The sequence below is a fragment of the Babylonia areolata genome, chromosome 3, assembly GCF_041734735.1.
Source record: "Babylonia areolata isolate BAREFJ2019XMU chromosome 3, ASM4173473v1, whole genome shotgun sequence".
Classification (NCBI taxonomy): domain Eukaryota; kingdom Metazoa; phylum Mollusca; class Gastropoda; order Neogastropoda; family Buccinidae; genus Babylonia; species Babylonia areolata.
This window is the reverse complement of record NC_134878.1, coordinates 14048140-14070639: the sequence shown is the minus strand read 5'-3', so window position 1 is coordinate 14070639 and position 22500 is coordinate 14048140. Positions and strand designations below refer to the sequence as shown.

Below are 22500 nucleotides of genomic sequence, written 5' to 3'. Positions count from 1 at the left end.
ACACACACACACACACACACATAACAACAAGAAACACGACAGAGTCACACTTACAGAGAAGCAAACCTGATAAAACATCATCATTCATGCCACTATTAAACACATACACACACACACACACACACACACACACACAAACACAAGAAAACAACACAAAAAATACACATCCAGTTGTACGCAGGCATCCACACAAACATTTTGAACAACATAAGCTTGCACAACATAACATATGATGATGAAGTCAACATAATAAAAAAAAATATTAAAAAAACAAGCTGTAAAACAACAAAACAAAGCTAAGCAAATAAGACACATCAGAGTATCAAACTACAACAGTAAAATCAACTCTTTTTTTTTCAGTAAAACTAAAACATCTCCACTTGATTTAGCTCAGCCAAAGTGGTGTCAATTGTTTCATTCACAACAAGACTGGTGCATTCTTTATTTAAATCACAGCAAGACTGGTGTGTAATTCATTTCATTCACAGCAAGACTGGTCTGTGTCATCCAATTTACAGCGAGCGTTTACTGTGTGTGTGTGCGCACGTGTTTGTGTGTGTGTGTGTGTGTGTGTGGTGAGAGTGTGTGAATGAGTGTGTGTGTGTGTGTGTGTGTGTGTGTGTGTGACATGCACATCACTCTGTGCAAATGTGAAAGACCCTATCCACACATTCACACAATACAAAAAAACAACACTTGCAACAAACACTGCCAATATATCCTTTCTCAAGAAGAACATGCTCTACTAATCTCCTTACTATGCAAACAAAACAACATTCACTATTATCAAACACTGTGCCAACATTGCCTTTTGAAAAAAAAAAATCAGAAAACTTTCTAAAATTAATCTCACACCACAAACAAACCAAAAAAAAAAAAAAAAAAAAAAAAGAAAGAAAAACAACAACCTTTAAACACAATACAAACAACAACACTTGCAACAAACAGGCGTTGACTCTAAGACTTTGGTCCGATTCGCAGACCAATCCTGAGTTTAACTCTCAGACCATTATCAAATTCATTACGGACCAAGTATTGTTCTAATGTCAAAAGCATATGCTTTAGTAACCTGACAATTAAGCATATATTTTTTTTACTGTAGCTTGATGAAGCCTTATGTACACGAAAGTGTGTCTTCACAAGTGACTGAGAACATTGATGTTTTTGACTTTTTGCGTTCATTATCAGTTGTTTCACTTGTTAGTTTTAACGACTTCTCTTTTACGAAGTCCTTTAAGTAATTTCCTGTAATTGTACTTAGATTTTTTTTTTTCATATCTCACCCTCATTTCACCCTCATTTGCCCAGTTTTCCCCCATTTCTCCATTCATTCACATCCCCAACCCCTTCTAACCAATAATACTCAAATGTATATATTATTAATACTTTAACAAAATGCCTTCAGTCACCAATATTTGTGATGGGACATTAAACAAAATTCCTCCTCCTTGCAACAAACACAGCCAATGTTTCCTTTCTCAAGAAGAACACGTTCAACAATTATTCCCCACTGTGCAAGCAAAAACAACGCTCGCTACAATCAAACACTGGCCAGCATCTGCCTTTCTGAGATCAGAAGACTGTTAAAAAAAAAATTGAATTCTCCCCACGATGCAAACAAACAACACTGGCTACGTAACAATCAAACACTAGCCAAAATTCCCTTTCAAAAAAAAAAACAAGAGAGGCAAGGCCTTCAAGACTCACTTGTGATAAATTACGTCCCCTAGCATTAATTACAGAGTAATTTCCCTTGTTTACTGTCTGCACCAAAATGTTTGCAAAATAAATAAAAATTCCATGCTTAGCAAAAGAAGTTCCTGTTTGAACAAAAAATGATAATAATGACTCCTCTTGTTGTTGTGTCAGAATAAGAGGTCAAAGTGCCAAGTTTAGAGAATACAAAAAATATAAATATAACAGTAAATGCAGTTTGCATATAATTAGGCTTCTTTTTTTATTTTTTTGTGCCCATCCCAGAGGTGTAATATTGTTTTAAACAAGATGACTGGAAAGAACTGAATTTTTCCTATTTTTATGCCAAATTTGGTGTCAACTGGCAAAGTATTTGCAGAGAAAATGTCAATGTTAAAGTTTACCACGGACACACAGACACACACACACAGACAACCGAACACTGGGTTAAAACATACTCACTTTGTTTACACAAGTGAGTCAAAAATCATCAGAAGACTGTTAAAAATTTTACTATTATTATTACACCAAAACAAATCAAGCAAACAAAAAAAAAAAAACCTTGACCAAGTGACACAGCGCTCCTCTCACCTTGTCCAGATCCCTGTCGTACACGCTGGCCGCCAGTCGGCCCACGATGTGTGGATACCTGTCGACGGCCAGCTCCGTCACCTCTCGGGCACGTTCCGCATGACTGCACAGCATCCACACAGAGTCCCCGCCCAGCATGTCCTCCCCCCGGGCACCACCACCACCAACACCACCACCACCATCGCCAGCAGCAACAGCGCCCCCTATCTTACGCAGCACGTGGGAAAGCAGCTCGGCGCTTGCATGCTTGCTGCACAGGAGTGCCTGAAAAACGTGGTGTCCAGAGTCATGGAATGCTTAACTTAGCATCTGTTTCTTGTTCCGGTGAGATTTATAGAATGCTTAACTACGGTACACTTCACTAAACAAAGCATCAGTCTCTTGATCCGTTAGAGTTATGGAATGCTTAACTATGGAACACTTAAGAAAGCATCATTTCCTTGTCCGTTGAGAGTTATGGAATGCTTAACTATGGAACACTTAACAAAGCATATGTCTCTTGTTCCGTTGAGAGTTATGGAATGCTTAACTATGGAACACTTAACAAAGCATCAGTCTCTTGTTCCGTTGAGAGTTATGGAATACTTAACAATGGAACACTTAACAAAGCACCAGTCTCGTGTTTCAGTTTAGCTTTAAGGTTAACTCACTCAGTACGGCCAGTCCTCTCTTCTCCTCTACAAAGACCCCTCGGATGTCCAGTGGGTGTCTGAATGACCCAACCTTTAGCTTCCGTCGTCAGAATTGTGGTATTCTTTGTCAACATTCACCTCTTCAGTATAAGAGCCTTCCACTGCAATATTTTGATGATGGTAACTGGGGTGAAACGCTGTTAACGCCGTCTCTTTCACCGTTCGTATGGAGAGAGTTAATCAAGAAGGAAGGTGGCAGAATGGTCAAGACGCTCATCTACCAATAGTGTCCGTGAGGGTCTGGGTTCGAATCACGGTCTCGCCCTTTCTCCAGAGTTTGACCAGAAAAAAGACGGGCACAACAACCGAGTGGTTAAAGCATTGGACTGTCAATCTGAGGGTCCCGGGTTCGAATCACGGTGACGGCGCCTGGTGGGTAAAGGGTGGAGATTTTTACGATCTCCCAGGTCAACATATGTACAGACCTGCTAGTGCCTTAACCCCCTTCACCTGTATATGCAAGCAGAAGATCAAATACGCACATTAAAGATCCTGTAAATCCATGTCAGTGTTCGGTGGGTTATGGAAACAAGAACATACCCAGCATGCACACCCCCGAAAACGCCGGAGTATGGCTGCCTACATGGCGGGGTAAAAACGGTCATACACATAAAAGCCCACTCGTGTGCATACGAGTGAACGTGGGAGTTGCAGCCCACGAACCGCAGAAGAAGAAGAAGAAGACCAGAAAAAAAATCAAACTGAGCAGCCAGTCATTTGGATGAGATGATAAGCAGAGGTCTGGTGTGCACCACGCACTTGGCGCACTGAAAAAACGAACCCCTGGAAACAAAAGGGTTGTCCTCTGGCAAAACTCTGTAGACAAAATGCACTCTGATATGTACACAATTATTTATATATGCATGCACCCAAGGCCTGAATAAGCGTGTTGGATTAAGCTGCTGTTTGAGCCTAGCAGATAAGGTGTAGCTTTATTTTGGAGGGGGGGGGTGGGGGGGGGGGGTTGATTTTTTGGGGTTTTTTTTCGCATTTGTGGGTTAGACTTTCCATGCTCTCTTGAACTACACACACACACACACACACACGCACACACACACACACACACACATGCACACACGCACACACTAGTACATGCACACACACACACACACACATGCATGCACACACACACACATGTGCATGCAAACACACACACACACACTTTGTTTGGTTTTCTTTTTTGGGTATATGTGGGTTAGACCAGACTTACCATGTTCACTTGAACTACATGCACATGTACACACACACATACAGAAATACAGCCAAGGCTGGCGAAATTTGTTCATGGATGTTTCTCTTCTTAATATGCTCATGTTTATGTTTCATTGTGTCTTATAAACTTTAAGGTTTTATGACAATAAAAAGTATTCTATTCTATTTTATTCATACACACAAGCATGCACACACACACACACATACACACAGATAAGTATACATGCACAAACACACACACACACAAACACATGACACCCATCATCCCTCACACACACACACACACACACACACACACACACAGGTATCCCCGCCTCCACCCCCTCACTCCCCCACCACCTTCCCACACACACACACACACACACACAACCAACCACACCATTTTCAACATCACTACCTCCAAACCCTTCCTCTGCCTTGTTCCCAACCACCCCCCTGTTCCCCGCCCCCCCCTCCCACACACACACACACATCCCACACCCCCAACACCCACCTCACTCACTCTCTCTCTTACCTGCAGTTTCAAGAGGTCCTGCAGACAGAAGGCACAGGTACAACACGCCTCCGCCTTTTCCACAGACCGCACCCCTGTCTCACTCTGACTCCCCCCCAATGACACAGGAGTCACAACAGAGGCGGTGCCGGCTCGCTGTCCGAAAACGCCCGGCGCCACCAGGGACACACGCTGGCAGGGAGCGCTCAGGCTGGCAGGGGAGGTCACCGGAGGCATGTGATCCAACCAGGAGAAGCGAACTGCGAAGTGACCCTTCCCTGCAGGCTGAAAAAAACCCAAAAAAACCCAGAGTTTAGTGACAATAATGTGAAGCGGTTGTCTGACAAATGAATTTAGTGAAAATAATATTAAATATTTGTCCAACAAAAGAGCTTCATGTGAGTTTCACTCACGTAGAGACACATTCACACGAAGACACATGCACACACATACAGACACATTCACACAAAGACACATGCACACACACATAGTGACACATTCACACAAAGACACATACACATACACAGAGACACATTCACAAAAAGACACATACACACACACAGACACATTCACACAAAGACACATGCATACACAAACAATCACAGAAGAAACAGATATGGGCGCCTTATTATTTCAAAGCTGATTTCATTATTAATCACCTGTAATAACAGAGCTGAGCTTACAGGGCCCGATGTGAACACTATGGGTCCATGACCTTCCACTGTGGTTCAAATCCTGACAGCACCACATGTGTGAACGAAGACGACTCTTTCAGTCTCACAGGTTAACATCAAGTGCATTCTTCGTTCTAATTTTTTTTCTTCTTCTTCTTCTTTTTCTTTTCATTACATGACCAATGTCAACCTGCTGATGAATCTGTCTTAGCTGATGCATGCAGGGTATTTTCATGTTTCCTTAACCCATCGAACACCGACATGGATTACAGGATCTTTAATAAGCATATTTGATCTTTTGTATGTATGTATTCACACGAAGGGAACTGGGGCACTGGCAGGTCTGAACATATGCTGACCAGGGAGATAAAAAAAAAAAATTAACCCTTAACCCACCAAGAGCACCAAAACCAGGGATCAAACACAGACACTTGAGTGAGAATCGCAGTGCTTTAACCACTTGGCTACTGCGCCCGTCTGTCCTGATTTCCCAGGTCAACGATATGTGCAGACATGCTAGTGCCTGAACCCCTTTCATGTTCATACAGACGCACAAAATCTTCCTAAAGCTCTCAAAGATCTGGTTACCTGTGTCAGCATTCAGTGGATTTTGGAAACATAAAACATTCCCAACGTGCACTCTCCCTGAAAATTGAAAACTGCTGCCAACATCACGGGGCAAAAACGGTAACACTCGTCCATATGAGCGAACACAAAAGATGCGCCCCACAAACGCAGAAGAAGGAATGTCACAAAGACCTGTCTTCCTCCTCAAAAAGACGCACGCCTTTAGGATAAAACACGACGTCTCTGCAATTGAACCCCCAACTCATTTTGTCAAGTACACCACACCCTGAACTGTTATTCGAAACCTTTTTTTAAAAACATGACATAAAACACGGCGTCTCTGTCAATAAACCACCGACTCATTTTGTCAAACTAAACTACATCCAGAACTTTTATTCCGATACTTTATTAAAAAACATGACACAAAAACAAAAGCAGGAGAATCACACACGTCACGCCAAACAGGCAAGAAAGGCGAGGGAACGTACCATGTGGAATTTGGGAGGTGTGGAACGTTTCTGTTTGGAAGGCTGGCACTCCACACGAAGCAGCAGACGCTGAACGTAGATGTCACACAGCTGGACCTACAGTCACATTATCATCATTATTATCATCATTATGAGCATTTACACCTAATCTTGAAAATAAGCCCTAGGTGTTAACAAATAGGAAACACACACACACACACACACACACACACACACACTCACGCACGAACACACACATATAAATATCAAAAAAGAAAAATTGAACACAAGATACAAACATTATTAAATTATTCATCCCCCACACCCCCCACTCCACCACACACACGCACACACACACCCACACCCAAACAAACACAACACACACACAAGCACACGAGCACTACACAAACAAGTCACAGTACAGACGTTCTGCTTTCACTGGACTGGTCACACTGAAAACGCACTTGAAACCTGGATGACTCAACTGCTATGAGACTTTTCTGTTCATTTGGGTTTTTTCCCCTGATAAATCCATGAATCATGTCACGTCTCCTGTTCAGCGTATGTATGATGGTCAGTTGTGTTTGACGATGACCATCAGAACAGCAGAAGAGGTAACTGCTGTTCTGACTATCTGGGCTAGAATTTGATCACAGTGGAGAGTGTATTGCCCAAGTTACACTCTCTCGGATGGGATTGTTCCCAAAGGCCAACTCGCCCCCAAGGCTGCAGCACTAAGAGCCAGTGCAATTTTGCCTCCTAGTTTGAGAGTCTTAGTTCTTCACAAAAGACTAAGCAGTAAATGATTTCCCATTGCAATATGTTAAGTGCGTGGGCCATTTTTATACACTAAAACTGATCAATGCAAACAGGTATTCTGTATCTTAAGTGATAAGAAACTCTCGGGAGAGCTGGACAGTACAAGGTCTTCAGAGAAGAAGCCCCCCTCAGTCAAGTGTTTCGGCCCTGAACTCCTTACACTCTATGGGGACCCAAGTCATGACTCCTGAATGACGGGCACAATAGCCAAGTGGTTAAAGCGTTGGACTTCAATCTAAGGGTCCGGGGTTCGAATCACGGTGACGGCGCCTGGTGGGTAAAGGGTGGTGATTTTTACGATCTCCCAGGTCAACATATGTGTAGACCTGCAAGTGCCTGAACACCTTTCATGTGTAGACGCAAGCAGAAGATCAAATACACACGTTAAAGATCCTGTAATCCATGTCAGCGTTCGGTGGGTTATGGAAACAAGAACATACCCAGCATGCACGCCCCCGAAAGCGGAGTATGGCTGCCTAAAAGGCGGGGTAAAAACGGTCATACACGTAAAAGCCCACTCGTGTACATACGAGTGAACGTGGGAGTTGCAGCCCACGAACACTGAAGAAGAAGAAGAAGACTCCTGAATACCCTTGTATTGCTGCCTTTTTTTTTCTTAAAAAAAAAAAAAAAAAAAAAAGAAAAAAAAAAAGCCACTTACTGTGTGGACAGCCTTTGTTTCATGCAAGACAAATTCCTCTGACTGAGTGGACATGTCCACTGATTATGACTAAAGCTCCAAAGAATAATGTGTGTTCTTCATATTTGCACAGTGTAATTTTAGATGAAATCTAAACAAGAGAGCTTACTGTTTTGCTGTCTATACTGGTTAGTAACAAAAATAAGTACACACACACACACACACACACACACACACACACACTCAAACATACACACACACACACACACACACTCAAACATACACACACACTAAACACATATAACAAACAAACAAAACATAGTGAATAGCTTACAGCTGCCTCTTCAAACCACAGTTTTCGTTTCACATCTGCAACAAACCAATCATTGGTGCTTAAGACCTTTGGTTCCCCCGCCCCCCTCCCCTTTTTTTTTTTCGTCAAGACTGCATGAATATGACAGATGATTGAAATAAAAAGCGTAATCACAGAACTTTTTTTTTTCAAATCAAAAGTTGTCATTTTGTTGGGCAGGAGGGTGGAGGGGGGAGTGGATGGGGGCGTGGGGGTGGGGTTGTTCCTTGCACTGAAGGATATATTACTCAAATAGGAAACATTATCATCATCATCATTATCAGAATGTCGCACAGTTCATACATACCACTGTAGAAGAAACGCATTAAACTACAGCAGGATACTACAGCGGCAATTAGTTTTCAAATCAAGGTTCCATGTTTGGGCAAAATGCCTTTACCTTCCAGAGTGAAACACACCTATCATAACCAGAAAATTATCAAAAATAAAAACATCACCAGCAACGAAAAGTGGTGGTGTGTGTCCATCGATATCGATGATGACCATCGTTGTCATCCAGCTGGGGGATGGGGGTAGGGTGGTGGTGGTGGGTGGGGAGGATGCTCATGAATCTATCTGTGAGTGCGCAGATGGCTGAATAGTCCAATCTGCGCACGAAATGTTCGCTGACAGTTGGGGCAGACAAAGACAGGCATATCATTGTCAGGGAGCTTGTTTGCCCGTGACTTTCTGGCCTGCCTCTTCTGAACAGCTGCAGCAGTCCTGTTGGCCTCGCACAAGGTACAACATCCAGCAACCTAGTGGCAGTCGAAGGGAAGTAAATCTCCCAGTCACAAAGTTGAACAAGAGTGAGACCCCCTGAATAGGATGACGGTGCTCAGTTTTGCAGCCTTTTCAGTAAGTTTAAGGGTTCTGGTGTCTCGGGGTCAACACAGCATATTTCACACTCACAGGTTACAGGACAGTGTGTCTACATGGAATGGTTATCAGAACAAAAACATCTGTCCAGCCATGTGCGCAAGCGAGCGTGCGTGTGTGTGTATGTGCGCATGCGTGCATGCATGCATGCATGCATGCATGTGTGTGTGTGCGTGTGTTTATGTTTGTATGAGTGTGCGTGCATGCGTGCGTGCGTGTGTGCGTGCGTGTGTGTGTGTGTGTGTGTATAAGCATGCATGTGTGTGTGTGTGTGTGCGTGTGTGCGTGCGTGCATGCGTGCATGCATGCGTGCGTGTGTGTCTGTGCATGCGCAGGCACGCACGCATCTGAGCTTGTATGCATGTGTGAGAGTGTGTGTATATGTGTGTGTGTGTGTGTGTGTGTGTGTGTGTGTGTGCATGTTTTGTGTGGAAATGTCAAAATTCAGGACCGCTTTCTTGCATCAATCAAAAACAGATGTGGACACAGACAGACGGACAGTCTGACAGACAGACAGACAGATAAGAAGAGATCGAGGCAGACAGACAGACGGGCAGTCTGACAGACAGATAAGCAGAGGGGCAGACAGACTCACCACTCAGCAGCACTTCCAGAAACTCTCTGACCTGATTGTTCTTATACCTTTCACCTTCAAAGTTCTTCTGTAACACACACACACACACACGCATGGTAATTAGCCATATCTCTCTATCACTCTTGTGCTGGACACACACCCCCAACTGAGACCTGTGGCTTACTCTTAATTCTTCTGTCCGCTTTCTTAAACACATGATTTCACACACGTGTCATTATTGTATAGTTGTTGGGGTTTTTTTGGGGGGGGGGTTTTGGAGGGGGGGGGGGGGGGGGGGGGCGGGAGAGGGGGGGGTCACAACACATTCCAAACTGTCTATATGTGTGTGTGTGTGTGTGTGTCAATGTGTTAGTGAAGGTTGGGGTGAGTTGGAAGATGTGGTATTACCAACAATGCCAACAACAGCAGCATCCCCCACCAACCAACCGTCCACACACACACACACACACACACGCAAACACACACATGCATGCATGTAATACGCGCACACACACACACACACACACACACACAAACACACACATGCATGCATGTAATACGCACACACACACACGCAAACACACACATGCATGCATGTAATACGCGCACACACACACACACACACACACACGCAAACACACACATGCATGCATGTAATACGCACACACACACACGCAAACTTCAATGCAAACACACACACACACACACACACACACACAAAGAAAGGAGACACACACTCACACATGCATGAACACACACACACACACACACAAACGACACACATGCCGGCGCGTGCACACACACACACACACACATAAACACACACACACACACACAGAAAGCAGACCATGACGGGGAAGGGGGAGGGAGGTTGGGGGCAGGGGGGGCGGGGGGGGGACATAGCAAAGAACCGTAACTACCTCCAACAGCAGCAGACAGGTGTCCAGAGTCATGTCCCCCTGGCCCACAATGTCTGCCAGCAGGTGCAGCAGGGTGGAGGGGGTGTGGCACCTCATCAGCTGTCATCACAATACACAGCACTTCATCATCAGCTGTCATCACAATACACAGCACTTCATCATCAGCTGTCACAAAACACTTCATCATCAGCTGTCATCACAATACACAGCACTTCATCATCAGCTGTCATCACAATACACAGCACGTCATCATCAGCTGTCATCACAATACACAGCACTTCATCATCAGCTGTCATCACAATACACAGCACTTCATCATCAGCTGTCATCACAATACACAGCACTTCATCCTCAGCTGTCATCACAATACACAGCACTTCATCCTCAGCTGTCATCACAATACACAGCACTTCATCATCAGCTGTCATCACAATACACAGCACTTCATCCTCAGCTGTCATCACAATACACAGCACTTCATCCTCAGCTGTCATCACAATACACAGCACTTCATCCTCAGCTGTCATCACAATACACAGCACTTCATCCTCAGCTGTCATCACAATACACAGCACTTCATCATCAGCTGTCATCACAATACACAGCACTTCATCCTCAGCTGTCATCACAATACACAACACTTCATCCTCAGCTGTCACACAACACTTCATCATCAGCTGTCACACAGCACTTCATCATCAGCTGTCATCACAATACACAGCACTTCATCCTCAGCTGTCATCACAATACACAACACTTCATCATCATCTGTCACACAACACTTCATCATCAGCTGTCATCACAATACACAGCAGTTCATCATCAGCTGTCACACAACACTTCATCATCAGCTGTCATCACAATACACAACACTTCATCATCAGCTGTCATCACAACACACAACACTTCATTATCAACTGTCATCACAATACACAACACTTCATTATCAGCTGTCATCACAATACACAACACTTCATCATCAGCTGTCATCACAACACATAACACTTCATTATCAACTGTCATCACAATACACAGCACTTCATCATCAGCTGTCACCACAATACACAACACTTCATCATCAGCTGTCATCACAATACACAGCACTTCATCATCAGCTGTCATCACAAGACACAGCACGTCATCATCAGCTGTCATCACAATACACAGCACTTCATCATCAGCTGTCATCACAAGACACAGCACGTCATCATCAGCTGTCATCACAACACACAGCACTTCATTATCAACTGTCATCACAATACACAACACTTCATCATCAGCTGTCATCACAATACACAACACTTCATCATCAGCTGTCATCACAATACACAACACTTCATCATCAGCTGTCACCACAATACACAGCACTTCATCATCAGCTGTCATCACAATACACAGCACTTCATCCTCAGCTGTCATCACAATACACAGCACTTCATCATCAGCTGTCATCACAATACACAGCACTTCGTCATCAGCTGTCATCACAATACACAGCACTTCATCATCAGCTGTCACCACAATACACAGCACTTCATCATCAGCTGTCATCACAACACACAGCACTTCATCATCAGCTGTGATCACAATACACAGCACTTCATCATCAGCTGTCATCACAATACACAGCACTTCATCATCAGCTGTCACCACAATACACAGCACTTCATCATCAGCTGTCACACAGCACTTCATCATCAGCTGTGATCACAATACACAGCACTTCATCATCAGCTGTCATCACAATACACAACACTTCATCTTCAGCTGTCACCACAATACACAGCACTTCATCATCAGCTGTCATCACAATACACAGCATCTCATCATCAGCTGTCATCACAATACACAGCACTTCATCATCAGCTGTCATCACAATACACAGCACTTCATCATCAGCTGTCACACAGCACTTCATCATCAGCTGTCATCACAATACACAGCACTTCTTCATCAGCTGTCATCACAATACACAACACTTCATCATCAGCTGTCACACAACACTTCATCATCAGCTGTCACACAACACTTCATCATCAGCTGTGATCACAATACACAACACTTCATCATCAGCTGTCACAAAACACTTCATCATCAGCTGTGATCACAAGACACAGCACTTCATCACAATACACAGCACTTCATCATCAGCTGTGATCACAACACACAGCACTTCATCATCAGCTGTGATCACAACACACAGCACTTCATCATCAGCTGTGATCACAATACACAACACTTCATCATCAGCTGTCATCACAATACAGAACACTTCATCATCAGCTGTCATCACAATACACAGCACTTCATCATGTGTCTGTCTCAAAACGGATTAACACCTGACCTAACCCTTCACAGTATTTCAACGGATATTTTAATCAAAATTAACCATTCTTCTTTTTTTTTCCCCAGACAACCTACCCCTACTCCCCTCTCCCCTAACACTTCATCACCTACCCACCCCCCACCACCACCACCCCCAAGCCCCCCCACCCCACCCCCCACCCCACTGAAACAAAAAGGAAAAAAATCCATTGAGGAAGAACACAATAGAATCCTCACTGGAAAAAAAAATGAGTTGGGTTGTGGTGGTGAAAAGGTAAAAACAAACAAACCAAAAAAAAAAAAACCCTCCCACTTCATCATCTCAATAAGGGATATTCATCTATGCTGTAAAACACTATCAGCTGTCACACAATACACAACCCTTCATCATCTCAGTCAAGGATATTCGTCTGTGCTGTAAAGCACTAAACAAAAACACAACGCTTCATCATCTCAATAGAAGAAATTCATTTTGCTGAAAAACACTAAACAATACACAATATCACAGTCATTCAATATCTATACTTGAAATAGATTTTTTTTTAAAAGCTTTGACGTCAATGTTTAATTTTAAAAAACATAATAAAATAATCACAGTTTTTAAAAAATGTAACAATAAACCACACACACAATAATCATAACCATACACCTGTAATAATCACAGTTAAACGGCAGGCATAAAGTCATAAAGTAGCATACTAGAATCAAACATAGACATACAATAACAATATGCTATTCACATTTTGAATAAAGATGTCATAATATACATACATACTCTATAGTATATAGTTATGGAGTTACATATTCAATTATTAATAATCATTGTTTAATAGCTGAACTGACTATGGAATAAAGCTGCATTTAGTACCATTTGTTTTTCATTTTGGAAGACGGAAACATCTGCCTGAAGGCAGGACTTGATAATAATTTGCCAGAGTGCGGCTGCTCTCACTTGAAATGCATGTGGCCTTACTGTCATACTCTAACATTACATCATTTACTAAAGTTGTCTGGTCTTACACGTGCACCACAACCCTGCCACACACATTCATAATCTTTTTCAGCATATTCTTATCAATTCTTTACAGCGATACCCCCATACAAACATTTAAAAACGTTCATGGGGGGGGCTGTTGTTTGTGGGACGTGGTGGCGGTCTCCACTCTGGGAGGGACGCTCACTCAGTCTGGCTCCGCAACTAAGCCATTATTGTCGTTAGTTGGGGGCTTCGTAGGTGGTGTCCTAAGTACGTTGAATCAGAACAGGCACCACTGAACACCACCGAAGTGACTCAGCAGCAGTGCTGGGTCTCCTCTGGTGTGTGGCCTCCTGGCGACCTAACATCGATGGTTCCCTGCGGACTGCTGACACTGGAACTGTGGCGGATGAACCCTAGTGTGGCCGTGTATGGGGGAATCTAAATGAGCGGCGTAGGAGTAATGCCACTGAAATGGTGCAGATGATGGGGCAGCAACAAAAAAATAAAAAAATAAAAACGAAAGTTAAAGTTCATTCAATAAAATAGATATCTATCCTGAAGGAAGTGACACATATTTACAAAAACACTTACTACAGATTTAGGATCCTCTTTTTTTTTTCTTCTGCATTCCCAAGTGATTTTCTTAGACAGTTATTACAGATTTAGGATTCACTTTTTCTGTGTTCTTAACTGATTTTCTTTCGTATTCCTACATAGTCCAGAACACTCTTTCTTTTCTGTTTTGACCAAAACTGGAATGTACTTTCTTTTGTATTGCAAACAAGTTTGGGATACACTTTCTTTTGTATTCCTTAAATATCTAAAACACACTTTCTTTTATACTCCAAACAAACTACAGACACACCTAGCAAATCAACGACAAAGCTTCTTTTGTATTCCTAGCAGATTAAGGATAGACCTTCTTTTGTATCCCAAACAAAATAAATACATCCCTTCTTTTGTATTCCAAACGAATTAAAGGCACACTTTCTTTTCTATTCCTAGCAAAAATTAAGGACACACTTTTTGTATTCCTAGCAGATTAAGGACACACTTTTTTTTCTTTTTCTTTTTTTTTTGTATTCCAAACAAATTACGGACACACCTTCTTTCGTATTCCTGACAAACTTAGGAAACACTTCTGAATGTGTACAAATTCCACTGCTCATGACTTCCCCACTTTCTCTGTCAGCTGCCCTGAAGAGGCACGGGAACCTAAGTGCGTTTGCTCCCCTCTGACCTCTAACCTTTGACCTTTTAACCTTTGACCTCTGACCTGACCCAAAGGCGTGAACTCCGAGGCCTCCCTGTGGATTAGCTGGGGGTGTTTGGCGCAGATCTCCAGCAACTCTCCCTGGAACAAATCCATTCCAATCCAGTTATGTTGTATGTTCTCTTATTATGCTTATTACTACATTTCCAAGGCAGAAGTTCCAGCCCTTAACAGAATCGTAAAAACTGCCACCAAGATTACCGGAGCTGATCTACCTTCTCTAGAAGACATATATTACAAGTGGCTACTCAAAAAAGCAAAATCAATCAGCCAGGACGAATCACATCCAGCTTTAGGGATTTTTGAGATGCTCCCCTCTGGTCAACGGTACAGAAGTATAAGGACGAAAACCAGTCGCTTCGCCAATAGCTTTTTCCCCAAAGCAGTCAATGCCCTGTCTCTCTAACAAATCCAGTGTGATGAATAGAAGTGTGCAACCAACAACCATCTACCTGAAGATCTAGTCATCAGCCCCATCCACATGTAATATGCAGCTTCTGTTCAAACATGAGTGTGTGTGTGTGTGTGTGTGTGTGTGTGCGTGCATGTGTGTGTGTGTGTGTGTGTGCAGTGCGTGCATGTGTGAGTATGCACAATTTTTTATATTGATATGCACTTGTATTTATCCTAATTTCTACTGTATCTGTGTTTTTGTATGATTTTCAATTTATGTTTGTATCATGTACTATCCCCCCCCCCCCCCTCCCCCAAATATTCTTTGTGACATAAAAAGTAGTAGAAACATAAAACAGAATCATTAATATTATAAAAACACAATGCACAAAACCCACAAAGTAACATACTCTCAATACTACAACTGTTACACTCCAACACACACACACACACACACACACACACATGACTGAACAGGTGAAATAATAGCAATTTTCACTTAAGATATATACATGAAACAAGGAGCATAATTGTAATTTGCATGCCATAGATTTGTATTTGAGGTTGACATCAACTTGGCAGTTACTTATCTCATGTCTTTTATGTGTTCATACTGACTGACTGTGACACTATGGACTGTGCATGTGTATGATAGTGATTATCGCATGCAAGGTTCACATCAACTTGGCATTTACATATTTCATGTGCAGGGCTAAATGAGTTCAGCTCCGTAGGCAAAAAAACCAGATCCGTCCAACAGAAAATTTTGGCGCTGCTCCTTATCTCTGGTCAGCAGCCTTCACCCTTACACAAACGTCAAACACCGAGCTGCATGTTACATGTCTGATTGTGTATGCATACACAACTTATACCTGACTGAATGACACAGGAAACGAATGATGAGAGGCCAAGTATAAGTATCCACATCACTGTCATAAAAACAACTGTAATTCGGCTCACAGTTCATAAATAACAAAGGAGGTAATTAGGTTGGCACATCTCACTCAATGAACCCGGCTATTTAGCCGAAAACAAAAACCTTTCCACAGTCAGCTCTCTGAATTGGGACTCGACAACTGCTTACTAAACACTGATACTGAGTCTGCAAAATTTGCTCAAACACTATTCAGAAGAAAGGTCTGATTTCCCCATGCCACACCTTCTCCCAACATCTACGTCAATGCTAAAAATGTGTGTAGTTTTTTTGTTTTTTGTTTTTTTGTGATTGTATGTTTGTGCATGTGTTAACTGAAGATCTATCCTAGTTGTCATTAAAATCACATGGCTGACTAACAATCGTAACTGATTTTTAATATTAAAAAGTAGACTTGGAGGGAATTAATGATAGTTCATCATTTAATGTCCCCGTCCCCACCCCACTTAACCCCCTCACAACAAATTTAATGTACACAGTTCGCAATATAAAACCTTTCTCAGACAATGAAACTCAAGAACTTCACAGTGAAAAAACAAAAAAAAACAAAAAAAAACCATCACTGCCAAGAATGTCACAGTGAAAATGCTACAATGATTTTCACAAGAAAATGCAACCAGTCAATCATCAAATCAGAAATACGAGTGAAAGCAAAAAAAACCCAAAAAAAACCCAAAGCAACAACAACAAACAAACAACAACAAAACAAATCAGGACAATAAAACAACAAAGCACATCACAACAAATCAGGACAATGAAACAACAAAGCACATCACAACAAATCAGGACAATGAAACAACAAAGCACATCACAACAAATCAGGACAATAAAACAATGAAGCACATCACAACAAATCAGGACAATAAAACAATGAAGCACATCACAACAAATCAGGACAATAAAACAACAAAGCACATCACAACAAATCAGGACAATAAAACAATGAAGCACATCACAACAAATCAGGACAATGAAACAATGAAGCACATCACAACAAATCAGGACAATGAAACAACAAAGCACATCACAACAAATCAGGACAATGAAACAATGAAGCACATCACAACAAATCAGGACAATGAAACAATGAAGCACATCACAACAAATCAGGACAATAAAACAATGAAGCACATCACAACAAATCAGGACAATAAAACAATGAAGCACATCACAACAAATCAGGACAATGAAACAATGAAGCACATCACAACAAATCAGGACAATGAAACAATGAAGCACATCACAACAAATCAGGACAATGAAACAATGAAGCACATCACAACAAATCAGGACAATGAAACAACAAAGTACATCACAATAAATCAGGACAATAAAACAACAAAGCACATCACAACAAATCAGGACAATGAAACAATGAAGCACATCACAACAAATCAAGACAATGAAACAACAAAGCACATCACAACAAATCAAGACAATTAAACAACAAAGCACATCACAACAAATCAGGACAATGAAACAACAAAGCACATCACAACAAATCAGGACAATAAAACAATGAAGCACATCACAACAAATCAGGACAATGAAAAATTGAAGCACATCACAACAAATCAGGACAATAAAACAACGAAGCACATCACAACAAATCAGGACAATGAAACAACAAAGCACATCACAACAAATCAGGACAATGAAACAATGAAGCACATCACAACAAATCAGGACAATAAAACAACAAAGCACATCACAACAAATCAGGACAATAAAACAATGAAGCACATCACAACAAATCAGGACAATGAAACAATGAAGCACATCACAACAAATCAGGACAATGAAACAATGAAGCACATCACAACAAATCAAGACAATAAAACAATGAAGCACATCACAACAAATCAGGACAATGAAACAATGAAGCACATCACAACAAATCAGGACAATGAAACAATGAAGCACATCACAACAAATCAGCACAATGAAACAACAAAGCACATCACAACAAATCAGGACAATAAAACAATGAAGCACATCACAACAAATCAGGACAATGAAACAATGAAGCACATCACAACAAATCAGGACAATAAAACAACAAAGCACATCACAACAAATCAGGACAATGAAACAACAAAGCACATCACAACAAATCAGGACAATGAAACAACAAAGCACATCACAACAAATCAGGACAATGAAACAACGAAGCACATCACAACAAATCAGGACAATGAAACAACAAAGCACATCACAACAAATCAAGACAATGAAACAATGAAGCACATCACAACAAATCAGGACAATGAAACAACAAAGCACACCACAACAAATCAGGACAATGAAACAATGAAGCACATCACAACAAATCAGGACAATGAAACAATGAAGCACATCACAACAAATCAGGACAATGAAACAATGAAGAACATCACAACAAATCAGGACAATAAAACAATGAAGCACATCACAACAAATCAGGACAATGAAACAACAAAGCACATCACAACAAATCAGGACAATGAAACAACAAATCACATCACAACAAATCAGGACAATGAAACAAAGAAGCACATCACAACAAATCAGGACAGTAAAACAATAAAGCACATCACAACAAATCAGGACAATAAAACAACAAAGCACATCACAACAAATCAGGACAATAAAACAATGAAGCACATCACAACAAATCAGGACAATGAAACAATGAAGCACATCACAACAAATCAGGACAATGAAACAACAAAGCACATCACAACAAATCAGGACAATGAAACAACAAAGCACATCACAACAAATCAGGACAATAAAACAATGAAGCACATCACAACATATCAGGACAATGAAACAATGAAGAACATCACAACAAATCAGGACAATGAAACAACGAAGCACGTCACAACAGAAACCCAAAGAGACCAGACAAGATTCAGGGACTTTCAGATGACCCCTGCACCATTTTCACCTTGTCAAGAGAGGACAACTCCAGCTCTGCAGAGCCAGGGTCGCACAAGAGTAGCTGCACTTCAACCCGCGCCAGTTGCTCCAGAGCGCTGTGGGAAGGTGGACAAAACAATGCTCCAGTAAGGTCTGGGGGTGTGGGGGGGTGCGGGTGTGTGCTGATTATCTGGCTGCGGTTTTCAGCAATTTATCTTTATTCTTATCTTATCTGTCTATTATAACCAATGTGCAGTATAGTAGGCTATGTTTTTAATTATATTCAAATAATGTTTCTTAATTCTTTCAGTTTTTACATTAAGAATACTAGTTATTACCTGCAGTTTGTGGATGTATGTATGAAACGGTGTATGTGATATTTTTTACATTTGTATCTTCGTAATATTTGTAAAAGCTGTTATTGACTTTTACAGTTATGGTCCCCATGTTGTTTACTTGTCTATGTTGTGATAATGCACCTGACCAAATTTCTCCAGTTGGATATAATAAAGTTATTCTTATCTTATCTTATCTTCTGCTGGCTGTGTGTGTGTGTGTGTGTGTGTGTGTGTCAACCTCACTGTCTGTCCTGTAATAAAGGTATTCTACCTCTCCTGTGTCCCAACTCTACCTCCCTTGCTCATTTCCAAAGTTTACCTCTTGATTTGTCTTCTTCACACCGGCTGTGATGTAAAGAGGATCAAGCTACCTTCACGCTCAGCCCACCCAGACGGTGCCAGCAGCAGAACTGAGCACGTCATTTTGCACTTACCCGTCAAGTAAGTGGTCACACTGACCACCAGCCATCTCCAGCCAGCCTTTTGATTTGACACATATACGTAAATGAAACGGATGGATGGTCCTAGGGATGGAACTCTTCAATGATACTAGCAGGAATAATCCCAAGAGTAACAGTGTCTTCTGTCTGGACAGTGCGGCAGCTGACAGCAACTGGCTGTGTCTGACTGAAGTGTGTTGCTGTGTCAGGCTGACAGCAACTGGCTGTGTCTGACTGAAATGTGTTGCTGTGTCAGGCTGATGGCAACTGGCTGTGTCTGACTGAAATGTGTTGCTGTGTCAGGCTGATGGCAACTGGCTGTGTCTGACTGAAATGTGTTGCTGTGTCAGGCTCACGACTGTGTCTAAATGGAGTGTGTTGACAGCAACTGGCTGTGTCTGATTAAAGTGTGTTGCTGTGTCAGGCTGACAGCAACTGGCTGTGTCTGACTGAAGTGTGTTGCTGTGTCAGGCTGATGGCAACTGGCTGTATCTGACTAAGTGTGTTGCTGTGTCAGGCTGATGGCAACTGGCTGTGTCTTACTGGAGTGTGTCGCTGTGTCAGGCTGATGGCAACTGGCTGTGTCTTACTGGAGTGTGTTGCTGTGTCAAGCTGACAGCAACTGGCTCTGACTGAAGTGTGTTGCTGTGTCAGGCTGACGGCAACTGGCTCTGACTGAAGTGTGTTGGTGTGTCAGGCTGACAGCAACTGGCTGCGTATGACTGAAGTGTGTTACTGTGTCAGGCTGACAGCAACTGGCTGTGTCTGACTGAAGTGTGTTGCTGTGTCAGGCTGACGGCACCTGGCTGTGTCTGACTGAAGTGTGTTGCTGTGTCAGGCTGACAGCAACTGGCTGTGTCTGACTGAAGTGTGTTGCTGTGTCAGGCTGATGGCCACTGGCCGTGTCTAACTGAAGTGTGTTGCTGTGTCAGGCTGACAGCAACTGACTGTGTCTAACTGAAGTGTGTTGCTGTGTCAGGCTGGCGGCAACTGGCTGTGACTGAAGTGTGTTGCCGTGTCAGGCTGACAGCAACTGGCTCTGACTGAAGTGTGTTGCCGTGTCAGGCTGACAGCAACTGGCTCTGACTGAAGTGTGTTACTGTGTCAGGCTGACAGCAACTGGCTGCGTATGACTGAAGTGTGTTGCTGTGTCAGGCTGACGGCAACTGGCTCTGACTAAAGTGTGTTGCTGTGTTAGGCTGACAGCAACTGGCTGTCAGCAACTAGCTGGCTTCTGTGTTAAAGTAGCAGAAAAGTGTTGTTTATGTGTGGCATGATATTCCATGTACGTTACATATTTGTTACAGCAGTGACATGGATGTGACTGGAAAATTACTTTCATTTGACAAAGGAATGCCAAAGATTTGCAGATAAACAAAGTCACTTTAATTCCCCAAAATATCAGCATCCAAGAACAGCTTTTACTTTTTTATTTTATAGTTTGCTCACAGGAGGCTGGGAAATATGTTTGAAAGTGAGAATAATTATCAAAATGGAAAGGTTACAAAATGATGCGACTGTTTCAATTTTTTTTTTTACTTTCTGATTCCATACATGTTTATGGTTGTTAAGGTTTTATTCAATCTGTGAAAATATTATTGCCCTCCATGTGCCAAAGGTGGCCAAAAGATTAGTTTCTTTATGCTTTTATTGTTTTTCTGAGTTTGTATGTGTGTGCACGTGTGTGTGTGTGTGTGTGTGTGTGTGTGTGCGTGTGCGCACGCACGTGCATGTGCGTGGGTGCTTGTGTGTGTGTGTGTGTGTGTGTGTGTGTGTGTGTGCATATGTGCATGGGAGCAAGTGACAAATATATGTGCATGCAAGCATGTGAACCAGTATGTTTACTCTGATTTGTGCTTTTGTGATCCAGTCTAATACCATCACCTTAGATGAACAGGCTATAAATAAATAAATGAACGAAACATGCTTTTGTGATCATTATGACAGCAAAGCTTAAAGGGTTGCAGAAGATTTTTTTCCTTTCTTTCCAATCTTTATCACGAACTTGAGGATACATATGACAACAACAATAACAATGTGTTCTCCTGTCGATACATACATAAGACAACAATAATAACAATGTGTTCTCCTGTCGATACATACATAAGACAACAACAATAACAATGTGTTCTCCTGTTCGATACATACATATGACAACAACAATAACAATGTGTTGTCCTGTCGATACATACATATGACAACAACAATAACAATGTGTTCTCCTGTCCATACATACATATGACAACAACAATAACACTGTGTTCTCCTGTCCATACATACCTGAATTGCTCTCCTCTTGACTCCTTCAGCGTCATGAGATCTGACAGCAACTGTAGCGCCAA

At 42.0% G+C, this 22500-nt stretch overlaps 1 protein-coding gene across 1 annotated transcript in view; it reads right to left on the bottom strand.

Moving 5' to 3' along the window:
* Positions 1-22500, bottom strand: part of LOC143279752 (BLOC-2 complex member HPS3-like) — a 52061-nt gene that overhangs the window by 1162 nt on the left and 28399 nt on the right. Inside the window, 10 exon segments of the mRNA XM_076583880.1 lie at positions 2287-2420; positions 2423-2550; positions 4705-4968; positions 6413-6508; positions 8185-8219; positions 9677-9743; positions 10576-10674; positions 15156-15233; positions 19409-19496; positions 22439-22500. The exon segment at positions 22439-22500 is cut by the window's right edge and continues 2 nt beyond it. Of these exon segments, the coding sequence (XP_076439995.1) occupies positions 2287-2420; positions 2423-2550; positions 4705-4968; positions 6413-6508; positions 8185-8219; positions 9677-9743; positions 10576-10674; positions 15156-15233; positions 19409-19496; positions 22439-22500 (1051 nt within the window).